Source organism: Haliotis cracherodii, unplaced genomic scaffold (assembly GCF_022045235.1).
Source record: "Haliotis cracherodii isolate W230 unplaced genomic scaffold, xgHalCrac1.p SCAF_9, whole genome shotgun sequence".
NCBI classification, from domain to species: domain Eukaryota; kingdom Metazoa; phylum Mollusca; class Gastropoda; order Lepetellida; family Haliotidae; genus Haliotis; species Haliotis cracherodii.
In genome coordinates this window covers 47,922,268-47,941,866 of record NW_027266343.1, presented here as the reverse complement: position 1 = coordinate 47,941,866, position 19,599 = coordinate 47,922,268, and the positions used below count along the sequence as shown (strand labels likewise).

At 40.1% G+C, this 19,599-nt stretch overlaps 1 protein-coding gene across 1 annotated transcript in view; it reads right to left on the bottom strand.

The window, feature by feature from the left end:
- Nucleotides 1–19,599, bottom strand: part of LOC139453341 (1-phosphatidylinositol 4,5-bisphosphate phosphodiesterase epsilon-1-like) — a 369,664-nt gene that overhangs the window by 145,107 nt on the left and 204,958 nt on the right. Inside the window, exon 7 of the mRNA XM_071235012.1 lies at nt 8,647–10,278. Coding sequence (XP_071091113.1) covers nt 8,647–10,278 — 1,632 coding nt within the window. The remainder of the gene's footprint in view (nt 1–8,646; nt 10,279–19,599) is intronic.

Genomic DNA, 19,599 nt, shown 5'->3' with positions numbered 1-19,599 from the left:
GAATGAACTGTTTCCATGGATTGCACTGTGTTGATGAAAAACAAATTGTATTAATCCTACCACTCAAGGGACTTTATTCAATTTCAAGCTTGCCCCGATTTATCACTGATTCCACGGTTGATGTAAACATTCTGGGTAGTGAATATTATTTCAAGTGTTGTTATGACAGAGACAGATAAACTTCAAGTATTTATACACCTTGAGTTAAATAAATAATCATTAGGACCGCCATCTTCGTTAGTCTTGCAATCAAATGGGATTGCCAGTGAGGATAGGTGATGTGTTTGGAAACATTCCACGATCAGCTGATTATGTGCGCAGAACCTACTGGATTCAGTGTCATTGTCCCCAGATCACAACGATCTATGCTCATGCCATCAACCATTGGTTTTCATGGCCAAATCTTGATCTGCAATATGCTAAAGTAGACACAATTTATGGATAACAACTTCCTTAATTACTAGTTGGTTGGTTGGTTTGTTGTTTAAAGCCGCATTCAGCAATATTCCAGCTATATGACGGTGGTCTGTAAATAATCGAGTCTGGACCAGGCAATCCAGTGATTAATATCATGAGCATCGATCCTGGCAATGTGGGATCGACGACATGCTTCAACCAAGTCAGCGAGCCTGACCACCCGATCCCGTTAGTCGCCTTTGTACGACAAGCATGGGTTGCTGAAGATCTATTCTACCCCGAACAGGTCTCCTTAATTATTATAAAGGCAATGTTTCGGTATAGATCCTTACACTGTTGCCAAGCAATATATGCTTCCATGATATAGCTTGAATACTGCTGAATCAGCACCTTCACTCACTCACTCACCCTGCAGTGTAATAGAGGGATGAATGATTAATGACATTGTCAGCACAATTCCAGCTGTATCTTGACAACCTGTACATAACCCAGTCTGGACCAGGCAAATCAGTTGGAGCGACTATTGGGGCTATTTTCAGTGTTGTGATAGTATTGTAATAGTACTCCACACAATTTCAATAGTATTTCAATAATATGAAACCTACTTTAAGATTTGATAATTATATTAATTAACCAATAGACATGAAAAAAGTATTGTGGACAATGTCAAAGTCAGCCATTTTCCTCCCTGTCGCTACAAAAAACAAAGGGAAGTAACTCTAAAATTTAAACCACCTACATTGTATTTTAGGCCAAATTTCTTGCAAACCAACTACTAAAAAATAAGGCCTTACTGTTGTCCATACAGCCCCTTGACACCAAAGTATTATTGTCAGGGTTGATTATCAAACATGTCACATTATGACACTAAAAACCAAGTGATGCTCTAAATAAGAAGATTTATGTTCAATTACAGCGTTTTATGTTTTCCTCTAGTTTGAAAGATTTGGGGAAAGAACATCCATGAAAAAAGGAATAAGAATTGGTTGTCATTAAGTTCAGATCTCTATAAAGTGATTAGGGAAAAGAATATATGGATGTCAACTTCTTTATTCTGAGGAACACAACGTTTTGGAGTATATGCTCACTCCTTCATCAGGTGAATACATGCTATGGGGCAGAGAACATATATATGTACCTGTAAGAACCTGTAAAGTGATTGTTTTTACTTCATGACAAGTGTGTGCATTGCTTGCATCTCATTAGCATGTTGCAGATATTTGGTATACATGTTTTTGGACTATAGGACAATCACTATCGGGCAATAACACAATGTTCAATATTTGCAGCACCCTCATTTGTGAGGGTTAGTGGATAGAATGGATATGTTTGAACTAGAACTGATCCTGCGACCACCTTCAACATATCAGGAACATCCCTTTAATAAATTGTGGAATTATCAATTCTACTACCTATGTGCACTCTTGCTATGCCACATATGGCAACGATTGCAAGTTTAGCTCAAAGAAAATCTGCAAATTGTCGATCTGTATTAGCATCCTGACCACGGTAGACAAGCCTGAAGATACAGCCTTCAAAGTGGGCCTCAAAGTGGGCCATTGATTAACTAATTCACCTGGGAATACACATTGTGTCTAGGAAGGAAGTCTCACTCATGATGGGCAGCTGGGATCCAACACTTGTTTGGCCCTAGTACATGTTGATGCACACCGAGAATCTGCAGCATCTGTCACTTTTAAACTAACAGCCACATAGCTAGGGGGAAATAAGGAGAGGTGTGAACATCACCGTCTGGCAAACACAACCAGTTTCTGACTCAGACCTTGATTTTATGACTAAAACCACATTATTTGTTTTAGACCATCACTTTTTGACTTAGACCATCAACTTCTGTTTTAGACCAAATTATCTGACTTAGACTACAAGATCTGTTTTAAACCATCATTTTCCTACTTAGACCATAATTTCTGACTTAGACCATAGTATCTATTTCAGACCATAGTGCTTGACTTTTACAACCAGTTTTTGAGCACAGTATCCGCTTAGACCACCACTTTCCGACTTAGACCAAATAGTTCATAGGATTTCGTTTAAAGTGATTTCCGTATGAATGTACCAAAGTTGCCAAGTGAATTTTATGTTTTTCCTTGACCAGGTTTTGTGTTAAATACTATTAAACTGGTTAAAGTTCAGGTCTAGCTTAACGGTATTCTCAATGAACTGCACTTGAATCTTTTTAAGCCATATCAAAAGTGAAACCATACACTGTTGGCACATTTCTCATCCATGTCTTGGCCTACCTCAGCCATGGGTACAGCTAACAAGAGTTATCTGTCCTTGATAACAAGTTTCAGTTAGAGTTATCTCCCTTCCTCATTATTGGCACCTTGAGTACCGATCATGCCCCTAGTGGTGTAAAAGATTTCCTTACCCACCTCAGTCCCAACTAAATGACATTATCATGTGACTGCAGGAGCCAATATGGTACACAAGCAGTATACCTAATGTTCATATTTGTTGGATGTGTCTAACATAACACAGGGGCACGGGTGGCCCAGTTGTCTAAGGCGCTGCAATCAGCTGTGCAGTGTTGCCTCCCTTGGGCACGCCAGAAACCTATGATTGTGGTTCGAATCTGGGTTCGCCCCGATTATGTTTCTAGGTTTGTCAGCACCATACCCGTGCTTGTGGGTTTCACCGAAGTGGTAAGCGTCTGAGACCTGCATCACTTCGGGCTTTCCTCCCACATTAAGCTGACACGCCATGATATAACTTGAAAACTGTTAAAAGGGGTGTTAAACCCAACTCACTCACTCACTCACTGTTATACAGCACATGCACTAAAGTTTGGTTCCCCCAAATCTCGATATTTGATAGCAGTTAATTCTTTGAAATATAAAATTGATAGCCATACAAAAACGATATTCAATGTTCAATGAACAGTAATGAGGACTTGATTACTAACTCATGTCCAAGACATATACAATAAAATTATAAACAAAACAAAGTAGAGTAAAGATTATTTGTTTACAGCAATATCTGTAGGGTGAAGGCAAACGATTGGCAGGATAAATTGGCAACTGAAACATTTGGAAGCTGCTACAAAAAAGCTGTAACTAAGGAAGATGTTACTGAGGAAGCTGTTACTTTGGAAACTGTTGCGATGGAAGCTGTGGTTACTAAAGAAACTGTTACTAAGAAGCTGTTACTGAGGAAGCTGTTACTATGGAAGATGTTGTTACTAAGGAAGATGTCACTATGGAAACTGTTGCTATGGAAGCTGTTGTTACTAAAGAAACTGTTACTAAGAAGCTGTTACTGAGGAAGCTGTTACTATGGAAGATGTTGTTACTAAGGAAACTGTTACAAAGGAAGCTGTCACTATGGAAGATGTTGTTACTAAGGAAGCTCTTAATATGGAAACTGTTATTATGGAAGATGTTGTTACAGAGGAAGCTGTTACTATGGAAGATGTTAATACAAATCCCCTTTAAATGCCAACAACAAGTACTATCTTTTATGTGTTTTGGTATGACAAGGCCTGGGATCAAACAACCAACTGTTTTCTTGGTAGGCACTTTATCCACTAAACCACAGAGTCAGTGAGGAGTGTCTGAGACTGCACCTGGCTATGAATAGATGAACATGATTTTGAGGGTTGAGTAGGGTACACAGCTGACTGCAGAATCAAATTACAAATTTATTAACTCTATATACAGTTCTCTATTTTCATATCTCATGTAGGGAGCTCTAAATACTACTGGTATTTGTGATACATCTAATTAATGGATGAGAGGTGGAATAGAAAATGAATCCTTCCAAGCTTTATGGAAGATCAATATTCATCTGGAACTACCTCTTGGAGATAATTCAATCACTGACAAGACCATTAACAGTGAGTGAGTGAGTTGGGCTCACCACCACTTTGACAGTATGTTCTGCAGTGTATTCTCCTACCATCTACACTTACCTAACACATTTATACTGACTTGGATCCAGAGGAAGTGAACTTCCCAGAAATTTTGACTCTCTACTTTCAAACTCCATATGGCTGTCTACTATTTGGATGTGTAGGATTCAATTTTGCAAATTCACCCAAATGCCAGCCCTACCATTTTGAAACATCTCATCAATAAACGTACCTAAAACAAGTTAGCAATCAGAATGTTTTTAAAGAATGTACAAAATATGAAAGTGTTACATTCTGAAAGATGTTTACATTAACAACAGTAATTGAGGATGAGCTAAGTGGTTGATCCCGATGCCAGACTTGCTCACTTCATCGACAAGGTTTGGCCATTTCTGTTCCAGCAGAATCCATAGGGACCAGTAGGTGGCAGCACTACACACTGTTACTGTATTAGTCTGGGGGATGTGTCTGGTGACCCCTTCCCCCAGGGTGAGGTCAGCGATACACTAACCCCCTGGCCACATCTACGTGACCCCACACTTGTCAGCAAGTCATTGAACCTGGAGCTGATATAAATGATTTATAGCCACCTACGACCATGAAGTGGAATTATTCCCTCTAACATACTCTGCTAATGGAAATGTCTTGAGAACTCTTGCAGTGTGTATAAAAGAGCAATATTCACCTCTAGCTGTAATCTCATGGTGGTTCTTGGTTAAGTGTGTGTGTGTTTGTTGTATAACGCCGCACGCAGCAATATTCCAGCCGTATGACATTAGCCTGTGACTAATCATGCCTGGATAAGACAATTCAATGATTGCTATTGACAATGACGCACCATCTACAAAATCACCGAGTCTGACTATCCGATCCATTCAGTCCCCTCTTACCCCCAGCATAGTTTCCTGGGACCAAATCTGACACAGAATGCCCATAGGGGTCTTGGGGTTAAGGGTCACTCCAGGTCATCTTGGTCAGGGTCACATCAGGACACTTGTCTGACTTTCTGGTTGTATTGTCTGACTGTCTGGTTGTATTGTCTGACTGTCTGGTAGTATTGTCTGACTGTCTGGTTGTATTGTCTGATTGTATACCGTATTTTCTTGAGTATAGTGCGCACTTTTTTTCGAAAAAACACAGCTGTGTAGAAGGGGGTGCGCATTATACACGAATTATGAGTTTAGATGTTTTTTCCCCCCATGGAAAGACATTACCGTGAGCACGAAACACCGGAAATACCATGTCAACAAATCCATACTGAAGTACGCAAAATAATCATGTAATTACCCTGTCTGGCTATAAAAAGTGTTCTTTGTATATCTGGACTTATGTTTGTAACTTATTTCATTAATTTTATTCAAAATTCCTTTTAATATTGTTTTGATTAATTTCGGCGAAATCGTGTGTGAAGCGATCGGAAGATCGCACAACTCACCGTTATTAACAGCAACCACGGTCAGAATACCACTATTGACGCCTTGAAACGAACTTTAGTTGACAGAGAATGGATACATATATCATAAATGACATACTTTGACTTGTTAAAAGTCATATTTGTTTTTGTTTGACGATTCTATGTCAACATGAAATTCTCGCGATCACGCGATCACGTGCACGTGAGCCTTGACGGTGACTGGTCAGACTGGTTCCATGTAAAAAATAATACCCGGCAATAGCGATCAGCTGCTTTGCTTAGGGTTATTATTATTTTAAATATGTTTAGTAAAGGCTGCATATTATTAAGAAAATAATGGAATATATTATTCCTCATAAAAAAAAAATAGTTTCAGATACAATTGTTGCCGATCCTTGCATTAAAAATCCTCTAAATTCATATCATTGGGGGTGTCTTGACCGAATCACCGGTCGATTCCAAGAAAACGTGTGTACAGCTGATTGCTGTTTCTGGCTTAGTTTACGAGAAAATACACAAGGTAATCTTAATCCCTAGATATAAAACAATGCCTAGCATTTTTCTGAGCATAATATTCAAATTTCTTTTTTTCCAAAATATTGAACCCGCTACAGGGGTGTGTGCATTATACATGGGTACGCACTATACTCAAGAAAATACGGTAGTCTGTATTGTCTGACGGTCTGGTTGTATTGTCTGACTGTCTGGTTGTATTATCTGATTAAATATTCTGTATTGCCTGACTGTCTGGTTGTATTGTCTGACTGTCTGGTTGTATTGTCTGATTGTATAGTCTGACTGTACTGTCTGACTGTCTGATTGTATTGTCTGATTGTATAGTCTGACTGTATTGTCTGACTGACTGTATTGTCTGATTTTCTGACTCCCCAACTGTATTGTCTGATTGACGGTCATGCCGAAGGCCCAGGTTCGATTCCCCACATGGGTATGATGTGTGAAACCTATTTCTGGTGTCCCCAGCCTTGATACTCCTGGAATATTGCTAAAAGCGGTGTAAAACCATACTCACTCACTCACTCTGATAGTCTGTATTGTTTTGTTGTCTGACTGTTATCTGATTGTCTGACTGTATTGTCTGACTGCATTGTCTGAGTATCTGACTGTTTTTTTCTGATTGTCTGACTATTGTCTGATTGTCTGACTATTGTTTAATAGTCTGTATTGTCTGATTGTATTGGAGTTTGTTTTTCATCGTAAAATTCAAACCTAGAGCCTACAACATTTAAAGCCAAAATAACATTCAATGGATTGATAACACTTGTAAAGACTAAAATACCCAAGTGAACTTTCAAACCATTTGGTGAGGATAATCCTACTTCAATCATAGTCAGAACAGCTCCCTTTGAACATCAAAGTGTCGAAACATTCAAGTTCATATCCCAAAGTTGTAATATTTTTTATCAATTGGGGAATGGAATAATCTTTTTCAACATGATGTCTTCACATATTAATAGAGAAAGAATAATTATGATATAGTTATCTCAAAGCACCATCAACAACTGTTCTGAAAAGCTTTTTGCAGCAAAACATATAACATGTATAACAATATGAATGCTTTACAAAATAACTACAAAATGATTTTTTAGTACAGACAATATATATTTTCAGTATGTTAAGTGAAATTGGATGTGTTGTACTAAAAGTTCAAATATCCTGCCTGCCCAAGTGCCTGGGCCCACCTGCACACAGCGATCTTAGCGCTACGACTATTGTAAGCCTATGTTAAAGTGTTGGAGTTATGATCATCTTAGCGCTAAGATCGCTTTGTGCAAGTAGGCCCAGGACAGGCAATTCTTATTATGGACCGGTATGTTTCTGAGTGCACCTGCCCCACGGACAAGCAGGTTTTTGTCTAGGCATAAGTATGTTATGACCATAAAATATGAATACTGAAAACAGTATGTGCAACACAATTAATAAATTATGTTGTCATTATGATTCTATTTGAATCACTTCAACTCCATGTTATATGAAGACATTGGCCAGATTCATGGAATTTCACACACTGTCATTCTGTCCTCCTTGGAATAGTCACACTGCCCTCCTTGTGCAGAGTTACTATAGTAACATAAACAAATCAAGTCTGGGTGGGGAGAGGAAGGGGTTTCATATACTTCTCTAAACAATTAAGGGATCACCTGATTTGTATATTTTTCTATAGTTAATCTGACAAGACAGATGAACTAAAGTAATATATACAAATCAAGGGATCCTTAACTTTTTTGAGTAGCATATAAAAAATAAAATACATTGGTATTGTTTGTTAGTTAATCTGGCATGACAGATATAAGATAGCTACGCAGTCGCAAAGAACAACGAAGAACGAAGTGTGGTTATTTCACGATAAAATATTGTTTTATCATTACGTTATTTCTGACATCATATATTGGGCAACATTACTTTTGAGAGGGGAATGTCTAGTGAATTTTTCCCCATAGATGTAGCTGGGCAACTCAGATAAACGCGATGGCTGATTGTATAAAAAAGAGGGAGAGATATGACAACAGTCATTGGGAGAAAAGGTAAAGGTTATCGACTTGAGGATGGTGAGAATATGCGGGAAATATCCACCTGTGCATAAAATGGACTTGTCCAACATTGCCGAGGTCGGATTCTATTGAGGGAGTCATCAATATTTAAAATACTGGTAAATATTGTTAAAGCTTGTACATTTTATCATCATCCTTAAAGAGGCTGTAAATAATGTTGATATCTCATTTAAAAAATAAATGCCAAGTGGTTGTTTATCATACAACAAAACACTACAGGGAGAATAAACCACTCAGGGCTGCACCCCTCATGGTTTATTCTCCCTGCAGTGTTTTACTGTCCGATAAACAACTCCCACTTGTTGTTTATTTCTTAAATATGCAAATCAGGTGATCCTTAACTTGTTTTGAGTAGTGACACACAAATATCTCACCTCCAGTTGCAGCTTCGTCCCCATCAGCTGGCACCATGCCTTGTACTCATACCCCAGCACCGACAACTTCTTCAGGAACTCCCGAGTCTCCAGTGCCAACATGGAGCTACCATCCAGGTCGGAATGACATATTTCTATCCACGTCTCAATCACCTTCAGTATACCCCTGTGGTTGAGGGGTATCTCACAGATGGGGGTGGTGGAGATGGGAGAGACCGACTTGACCGTCCCCGTGGAGGAGTGGGTGCGGTCTGACGGGGCGGGGCTCGGGCTGGAACTCTGGGCGGAGGGGGCGGGGAACAGATAGTGCTGAGCAGTGTGGCCTGTTTGTTCCAGGTGAGGGGAGAGATGATTAGCGAACCCTGAGGAGTGAGGGGGGGAGGGGTATTCAAAGTGTTGGGGGCTTTGGCTGGCGGAGGAAGGCTGTGGAGAGGAAGGGGTTTCAAAGTGAACTTTAATATTTGGTATATCCGTGATTGAATCGTTGTCCTGCTCAGGACCACAGAATGTAACATTGGCATGACTATCTATGTCGGTTGTCATGATGGTGACAAGTGACCCCGTATCATAGATGTGTTCCGTGGAGCAAGGGCCGGGGGTCACTAACCCGGATTTCACCAAACTCTGACCCTCGTCCCCATCCAGAGCACTCACTGAAGCCAGGTATCCTGCCGAGCCATTTAATGGAGAAGATCTTGTTCGGTGTGCAAGATTTTCAGGCACTGAGCTGGATCTAGAAAACACTGGGGATACATCCACTGGTGGCGTGTCCATGACAAACGTTGGCAGGTTGGTGAGTTCTCGCTGGAGAGCGACAAGATCCATATCTGGTGCGGAAGAGCTGTTGGAATCCTTCTGACTCATCTGACTGAGGTCACTGGAGACACTGTCCCTACGAGGCAGGGACACATTGGCCTGAGGTTTGGACAACACCCGCTTACTGGGCCAACGGAAGAGTTTTCGGGATGTCTTTGGATCCCCACCAGAATCAGGGAGCTCCACGACCGTACTCGGCTCTGGGTTCTGGGGGGCGGGCACTATGTTGAGATCAAGGGGTGTCACCAAACTCTCTCCTATTGCACGTAGGGCAAGTTTGGTTGTTCCGTTTTTACTTGGCACATGGTTATTGGTTCCCTTATTAGTTTGATCTTTGTCTTGTGTTATATTTGAGACTTTGACAACTGGAGGAGCACTCTCGGGTTCCTCCGGTGGGTCTGTTATCACAACATGGAGGTTAGCTTTCCTCCGTTTGGACAAGGAATCACATTCCTCAGAGGCCTCTTCGTCTCGTTTTCGAGGTGGACATATATCAACCTTGTCCACCTTTGGCGGTTTGAGTTTGGTGTCACTGTACAGTGTCTTACGTCGGATCATGTTCCCGAAAAGTTTGTGAGCTAACAGTCGGAGGACGATGATGGGGTGGACCAGGACTGGGAGGGCTGCTAGCAGATAGTCCCTGAACGGCTTGTGGTACATGTCCTGCAGAAACTCCATGGAACAGGAGGGGGATGCTAGGGGGGAGAAGATCTGGTGAGAGCTGACTGACTCCCTCTCGGAAAGCGAGTACACACTGGGCAGAGAGCTGGAGAGTTGTCCCCCTTGGCCGCAGTCACGCTCCTCACCCATGGCTTCCTGTAATGGAGAAAGAGAGTCAATAATTGTCATTATTTTAAAACTACATATAAAACAGTTGCAAATACCTGGGGATGGCTGCTCAGAATGTTTCTGGGTACTGGCCTCAAACACTGTAGTATTCCCCAGTTCTATGCCCTTAATGTCATTTTTCTGTGAGCCAAATGTAATTTCATTAAGAGACAATATTAGAATTTAATAAAATATTACCAAGCTTGCTTCACATTTTCCTGAAATCATTTCTTCCCTTTTCCTTTGAAACCAAAACATGCATGGTATTTCATCTAATTGATCCCTTTCATAACAAAATGCCCCGTGAAGATCCACGATAGAATTGATCTTCAACAACCTATACTTGCTGTAAGAGTATTGGGATTGGGTGGTCAGACTCACAATGTCATAGATCAATGCTCATGATATCAACCACTGGATTGTCTGGTCTAGACTTGATTATTTACAGACAGCCGTATAGCTGGAATATTGCTGAGAGTGTCTTTAAACAACAAACAAACAAAACAAAATGATAAGGAGGCACTGTTGAGCAGAGAGCTATCATGGTTAACATTTATACTAAGTTATCTTATAATAATTAGATCTACATCAAGTGCTTTTATGAGTTATCATGGTGTAATATTTATACACCATTTCATATAATTATAGTTAGCAAGTAATAATTATCATCAGGTAAAATGCATATATAAAATATCAGTAGTTTCAGTTATAGCTTTTTAGATGGTTGCTAGCCTAAGGTATCAAGATCCCATCTCCCAGACAAAGGATATTTATTTAAGTATATCTGTCATCACCTACCGGGGTATATTAGAATAACATTACTTCAATTAAGACTCATTAAGGATTAGCCCCCATACAAGCTCGTCTATAGTGCTTAAGGATTAGCCCCCATACAAGCTCGTCTATAGGGCATTAAGGATTAGCCCCACACAAGCTCATCTATAGTGACACCCTAATCTCTTTCAAAGCATCCAGTAAATATGTCAACAAGATTAGTGCCAGTCCAACAGGATTAACATGATTTAGTATTTCCCTCTGTCCAGCCATCCATTTAGCATAGGACACAACCAATCGTGTATCAACCAATCACATTCCTTTCTATTGTTCAAACTTTCATTAAATACATACTGTAGCCAAGTTCTAGCAGAGAAGGGGTTTGACTCTCTTACAAAGCAGACCTCTCTCCCACAGCCCAGAGTGTGTACCGACTCTCTGTGGCACCCTCAGTTATTATCTAAGTATATTGTAAATTGTTAATTGTTCTTGTAAATAAAATTGTGATTAGTCTCCTGTGACTCTGGCTCTTTGCTGACTAATTCCCCAAGAAAACCAGCACGTCATTTGGAAGGTATTGTTCACCTAGAACAGTTCCATGATAATTTGGCGGAGAATCATCGTTTTCGGAACCACGGAGTCCAGGAACTAACTACAACCAACTACAAGAACCCATTGGAGGACATGTCCAACCGTGATCATCTGATGGAATAACAAGCAAGCTGCATCTACCTCTGACCTCAACACTGGATTAAAGACAACCAACTCCTGCAAAGACACCAACAAAGGAAGAAAAAGTCTTCAAATATTGTAAGTACTACATTGTTGATTACTTGTCTTCCTTTAATTTAGTACGGTACATACTAATAGGTGTCATGGCAAATATGGAGTCTGGTATGGAAAGTAACTTCGAAAGTGAAATTCCAACAGTGTCTTTAGTTACGCCCCTTGCCAAAAGTGTAATTCAGGCAAAATTTGGCACAAAAACAACAAATTGTTTAGTAGATACAGGGGCATCCATTTCTTGTATTTCGTCTGCTTTTCTGAGCACAGCTTTTGAAAACCTTACTCTTGGAAACTCACCCTTTCCACAGGTTAAAGGTGTTGGCGGCGAATTGCATAAAGTGTTAGGTTCAGTTGTGTTAGATTTTGTCATTGAGGATCAGGAATTTTCTCAAAGATTCTATGTTCTGCCTACACTACCAGAAGCAGTGATACTAGGTGAGAACTTCCTTGATGACAATGATGCAGTCTTAGATTATAGCTGTCATTCCTTGATACTTAACAACAGCACCTCAGATAGGCAATATATCAATTTCATAGCCAATTCAGTGCAAGAGATTAGTGGATTAGCAAAAACAATAGATCAGATTTACATCCCCCCTCAGAGTGAAATTCATTTTAAGGTTAGACTATCAGAGGTCAAAGAGGATTCCCTCATCCTGATTGAACCCATTGCTTCCCTCACTGCTCATTCTGAAGTAGCAGGTGGTAGAACTCTTTCCAAAGTGAAATGCAAAACTGCTACATTTAGGCTTATGAATCCCTCCCAAGAAGAAAAAGTTCTTGACAAGGGTACAGTTGTAGGCAAATTTAGTTACATTGACAAAGACTCTGTTTTTGAAATCGGCTCTGACCAACCATTCATCAGTACCGTTAACACCGACAATGAGAAGAGAGACAATGACACCAGGGATTATGTTAAAATTGCACAAGAATTAGGATTTGATTTGACCAATACACAACTGACTCCAGACCAACGACACAGACTACTTAGATTCTTGGGACAAAATAGAGACATGTTTTCAACGAGTCTTGCAGATTTAGGAAAGACTGACATGCACCAGCATATCATTGACACTGGCGACCACCCACCCGTTAAGTGTAGACCATATCGCCAATCCCCTCATCTCCAAAAAGTCACTGAAGAGCTTATAGATGATTTCCTGAAGTATGATTTGATCGAGGAGTCTACTTCTATGTATTCAGCTCCCATTATCCTAGTCAAGAAACGTGATAGCTCATATAGATTTGTTTGTGACTACAGAAAGTTGAATTCTGTCACTTTACCAATGTCATGGCCTCTTCCTGTTTTTGATGATGTTGTTGATAACATCGCCAATGCACAAGCTAAGATCTTCTCTACTTTAGACCTTGCTAATGGCTTCTTCCAAGTGCCATTACATGAAGATTCAAAGCATAAAACTGCTTTCGTCACCCATCAAGGCCTTTATCAGTTCAAACGTTTACCCCAAGGTTTGACAAATTCTCCACTTTGTTTTCAACAGCTCATGAGCAAGGTGCTAAGAAAATTGCTTTTTAAGGTTGCGCTGATTTACATTGATGATTTGATAATTTACAGCAAAAACTTTGAAGAGCATCTCCAACATTTGGAGCAAGTATTTTACTATCTGAAACAGGCAAAATTGACACTAAAGCCATCCAAATGCAATTTTGCAACGGACAAAGTTTCTTTTCTGGGTCATGTTTTATCATGTGGAGGTGTTCAAGTTGATGACAAAAAGATTGAAGCAATTAGAACCTTTCCAGTGCCCAAATCACAAAAGCAGATCCGCTCCTTCTTAGGTCTCACGAACTTCTACAGGAAGTATGTGAAAAATTACGCTCACATAGCGCTTCCACTGAATGCCTTGCTAAAGAAGCATTCAGAGGCAGAAGTAGGAAAGAAACCAAAGTTCCAATGGTCACTTGAGTGTGATCAGGCATTCAACACCCTCAAACATGCTATGAGTAATACACCTGTTCTGGCGTATCCAAATTTTGACAAAGAATTTCTTCTTGCAACTGATGCCAGTGATATGAGCATAGGTTTTGTTTTGAGTCAAAAAGACGAGAAAAATAATGAACATCCAATAGCTTTTGGTGGTAGAGCTCTTCATGGCAGTGAAAAGAACTGGAGCATTACAGAAAAGGAAGGCTTAGCTCTAGTTGAAGCCATTAGATCCTTTCGTCCATACCTTGCAAATTCCAAATTCACAGTCTACACTGATCATATAGCATTGAAATGGCTGAAATCCATCAAGGATGCCACAGGTAGGTTAGGGCGATGGTCTTTGGAACTTTCTACCTACACTTTTGACATTGTTCATCGCAGCGGCAAAGCCAATGGGAATGCCGATGCTCTCTCACGTAGGGAATATGAGGAAAATATTAACTGTAATGATCAGACAGAAGAAGATGCTGAGAAAACAGTCTTCTCAGTAACTTCAACTCAGCAAAGCAAATCAACTAGCAATACCACAATCTTGCCAAACACCCATTCATCCACACGGGTCACACAGACAACTCAGACTGAGGATATTTGCACACCTATTGTCAATCACTTAGAATCAGACACACAGACAACACATTGGTCAGTCACCTTTGAATATGAAGAGGATTATCAGTCAGTACCAGTTAATGTTGTTGCAGCATTACATGCTACAAATGCTGATGTTACCCAAGACACATTGGTTGAAGTAAGTATAAAAGAACATCCAAATTTACGTCACCTACAAAGGATTTGTCCAGATTTCATCCAAATCTTTGACTACAAAGAGGATGATGTCCTTCCACAAAATGAAAAGGATCGTCAAAAGATTCTTATTGAAGCCAATACTTTTGAAATTGATGAAGGCATCCTATACAGATTTGTTCCACAAAGACAGAAAGGCCATGCAGACAAGTTCATTAAACAGCTGGCAGTCCCAAGAACCCTCAGAAATCAAGTCCTGCAATCCTATCATGACTCAGAGTTTGGCGGTTGCCACCATGGGAAAGAAAGGATGCACAACACCATGAGACCTAAGTACTACTGGCCCAAAATGTACAGCGATATTGCCACTTATGTCCAGACATGTGAGGTATGTCAACAGACCAAGAGGCACTACCATGGCAAGAAGGCACCACTTCGTCCACTACCTGTAGAAGAGGTCTTCACCCGATGGCACGTTGACATTCTCGGTCCCCTGCCAACAACACCAGATAAGTACAAGTACATTTTGGTCATCACAGATGCATCATCTAGATGGTGTGAAGCTTTTCCACTTCGGACCCAAGAAGCCAAAGAAGTAGCAGATGTTCTCGTCAGAGAAATAATTTGTCGGTATGGCGCACCACGGACCTTAATTTCAGACAGAGGTCAGAACTTCATGTCCAAACTTATCAAAGCAATTTGTGAACTTTTGGCAATTAAATTTACCCATACCAGCCCATACCATCCTCAAACAAACAGCTGTGTAGAAAGGCTCAATTCCTATATCAATCAGTCACTAAGAGCCTATTGTAACAAGTCTCAAAATGATTGGCCCCGTTTCATTCCTGGCATCATGATGGCCTATCGGATGGCTCCAAATTCATCAACTCAAAAATCCCCATATGTTATGCTTTTCGGCCGAGAAATGAGAGCTCCACAAGATGTAGCATTAATTCCAAAAGAAAATTTAGGCCACAATAACAAAAGTTATCTTTCCAATTTGCTTGAGGAGCTTGAAATCACTAGAACAATCGCAGCTGAAAACACTGCTCGGGCTAAGGAGGTGTATTCAGAACAATATAATAGAAAGGCTAAAGAACCAGAATTCGCCCCAGGTCAAAGAGTTTGGCTTTACTGTCAAAAAGTTGAAAAAGGCCTTTCCAACAAATTAACCAAAAAGTGGTATGGTAGCTATTATATCGTCCATACAGGTCCAAATTATACCTACAAACTACGCCGAAGTTCTGACGACAAAATACACAAACCACTGGTCCATGCCAACCGTCTGAAGCCATATTTTGATCCTGCTGATCGTCCACAGTATCCTCCAGAACCATACCTCAATGACACCAGTAACATAGATTCAGGAGTCATGGATGACAATGAGGAACCAGTCAGTGATTCACAGCCTGACAGCAACAATTCCCCATCAACAAGTTCAACTTACCAGGCTACTGATCAGTCACCTCCACAACAGAAAGGTAAGAAGGTCAATTCCAAAACAAAGGCAGGTACTTCCAGCAACAAGAGTCCGAAGCAAAAGACCCCAACAAAGAAGAAAAACCCTGCTTCAAGTACAACAGAAAAACCTACCAGTCCCACGGCAACAATGAAGGAAAATCATGCCACACCAGGTCCTAGTGCTCCAACCAAGGTAAATGAAAAGGTAAACAAAGGGAAAAGAGGAGTGAATAGTAAGCATCACCAGCCCAAATCCAGAAAACAAACTGACGACAGCCCGGTACAACCTCCAAGTCCAACATCAGCTAATCAAACCAAGGATATCCCTCAGGTTTTCAATCCAGAGGACATCCACTCAATTGTTAGTTCCAAGAGAGCAAATGGCAAAATCTACTACAGAGTGAAATGGAAGGATCAGGAAAGAGGAAACACATGGGAGTATGGCAGCAGCATTCCAGACTCCATTCGGAGAGAATTTCACCTCAAAAGAAGTATGTCAGGAAAACGTCGAAAACGTCCACTGAAGAATCATAAGTTTTTCGACCAAAAGGAAACAGCACAAGACAATAAATCAGTCAATGTTCTGTCAGATAATTCAATGTCAGGGAATGTCCAGCAAGTCAACACCAAACCATGCATAGAATTAGTTGTCAAACCATATCTGTTTTTTCCAAAACACCTACGAAAAATAGATCATAAAATAGAAAGAGTTCTGGGCATTGAAATTATTCAAGGAGACTGCTATGTCAAGGTCTTATATAAAGGATTTCCTGATACTGACTTCACATGCTATTTTGAAAGTGTTCCTCCCCACCTCATACAGCGCTACCTTGATGATAGCTGGGAGGATCTCCGTAATTGGTCCTGTCTAGAAGATAATCCTCGATATGATCCAGAGGAAGCACCAATTTATAAATCCCAAAGGGTTATTTTTCCACATGAAGACTTTGGAAACATGAACACCTTTTACTACCGTATTTCACTCACAGACATTAGTCCCCATGGACCATACCAGGATCAACTCGCCGTACATACCGAACAATGCCAATTGAACATATTCTTGATCAAAATACAAAATCTCCTGAATAAACGGTGCAAATCACGAAACAGCTATTAGCTGTATCTTGTTATGTTTACTTGTGTCCAGTCTTTTCACTATGGGTTGCCAGTTGAGAACAAATGGCATCAGCCTGATCATCTGAGTTATTTGTATCACAGCAAATTTTGAGCATTGACCTGATCAACCAATCTCAAAAGCGAAGTGAAACGAAACCGAACCATACTGCGAATCGAAACCCAAACCGCACTGAAGCGAAGCAAACCGTACTGCGAATCGAAACCCAAACCGCACCGAAGCGAAGCAAACCATACTGCGAATCGAACCCAAACCGCACCGAAGCGAAGCGAACCATACTGCGAATCGAAACCCAAACCGCACCGAAGCGAAGCAAACCGTACTGCGAATCGAAACCCAAACCGCACCGAAGCGAAGCAAACCATACTGCGAATCGAACCCAAACCGCACCGAAGCGAAGCAAACCATACTGCGAATCGAAACCCAAACCGCACCGAAGCGAAGCAAACCGTACTGCGAATCGAAACCCAAACCGCACCGAAGCGAAGCAAACCATACTGCGAATCGAAACCCAAACCGTACCGAAGCGAAGCAAACCATACTGCGAATCGAACCCAAACCATACCGAAGCGAAGCAAACCGTACCGAAGCAAAATAAACCAAACCCTATCACATTGAACCGAACGAAAATCAAAGCGAAACAAACCAAATTGAAATAAAGCAAACTTAACAACCGAAATGAACCAAAACAAAGAAAAGGCAAACCAAATAGTTACGAAAACTAACAAAGAATTCTAAAAAGGTTATACACCTTTCTAACACCTTTTGTATACCGTATTAGTGTAATAAACGATGCACTTGTTATATGCACATGCACATATATGTATATATAATTCGTCTAATGATTGTATCCAAAAAAATAGAAGGATATTACTATTTTTCTCATGATATACTTTTGTAATTTGCCGCCAATACATTTTTCCTGGCCATGACACCGTTTAGTAATAATTATGTACTGATCTTTTACATCATAATTATCATATTTGTTTTATTTTCTAGTTAATACAGACAAACTGAGGAAGTATTTATATATGACATATTATTTGAACATGCTAACTCTCTTTTCTTTGTTTCCATGTAAAACCTCCATGGACACAGCATACTATCTTGCAACCCCAATCCAGGATGTGGAACTCAAGGCCTCCTACATCACCCATAAAACCACCAGTACAGAGTGCCAAGACAAGCCAGCTCCACATCCAGATTCCCTGATGACAGCATTTTTATATTATGTTTTCCTTATATCAAAGAGACTCTATAATAATTATTATTCACTACTACCAGTTTAACTTTATACATTGTCCATCTAAGCCTTCATTATTTTTATTTTTACACGTTTGGGGTCCAAACTTTTTCAGACGGAGGGGAAGTTATCATGGTTAACATTTATACTAAGTTATCTTATAATAATTAGATCTACATCAAGTGCTTTTATGAGTTATCATGGTGTAATATTTATACACCATTTCATATAATTATAGTTAGCAAGTAATAATTATCATCAGGTAAAATGCATATATAAAATATCAGTAGTTTCAGTTATAGCTTTTTAGATGGTTGCTAGCCTAAGGTATCAAGATCCCATCTCCCAGACAAAGGATATTTATTTAAGTATATCTGTCATCACCTACCGGGGTATATTAGAATAACATTACTTCAATTAAGACTCATTAAGGATTAGCCCCCATACAAGCTCGTCTATAGTGCTTAAGGATTAGCCCCCATACAAGCTCGTCTATAGGGCATTAAGGATTAGCCCCACACAAGCTCATCTATAGTGACACCCTAATCTCTTTCAAAGCATCCAGTAAATATGTCAACAAGATTAGTGCCAGTCCAACAGGATTAACATGATTTAGTATTTCCCTCTGTCCAGCCATCCATTTAGCATAGGACACAACCAATCGTGTATCAACCAATCACATTCCTTTCTATTGTTCAAACTTTCATTAAATACATACTGTAGCCAAGTTCTAGCAGAGAAGGGGTTTGACTCTCTTACAAAGCAGACCTCTCTCCCACAGCCCAGAGTGTGTACCGACTCTCTGTGGCACCCTCAGTTATTATCTAAGTATATTGTAAATTGTTAATTGTTCTTGTAAATAAAATTGTGATTAGTCTCCTGTGACTCTGGCTCTTTGCTGACTAATTCCCCAAGAAAACCAGCACGTCATTTGGAAGGTATTGTTCACCTAGAACAGTTCCATGATAGAGCACAACACAGGCTCATGCTTGTCTTTGATACCAAAAAGGGATGTTGTTATATTTTAATATGGGCAGGCACCTTTTTAGTGGGTTATCGTCAGCAACAAGTAATCCAAAATTTATTGCTTCCATCTTAGGGTGAGATAGAGGCCTGTATCATGCAGCAATAGTAGTCCTCACAAAACTGTATAACAACCCTGGTAAACTTCAGGATATAATTTTGTTTTGACAATTGTTATTTAAGATTTCTTTGTTCCTA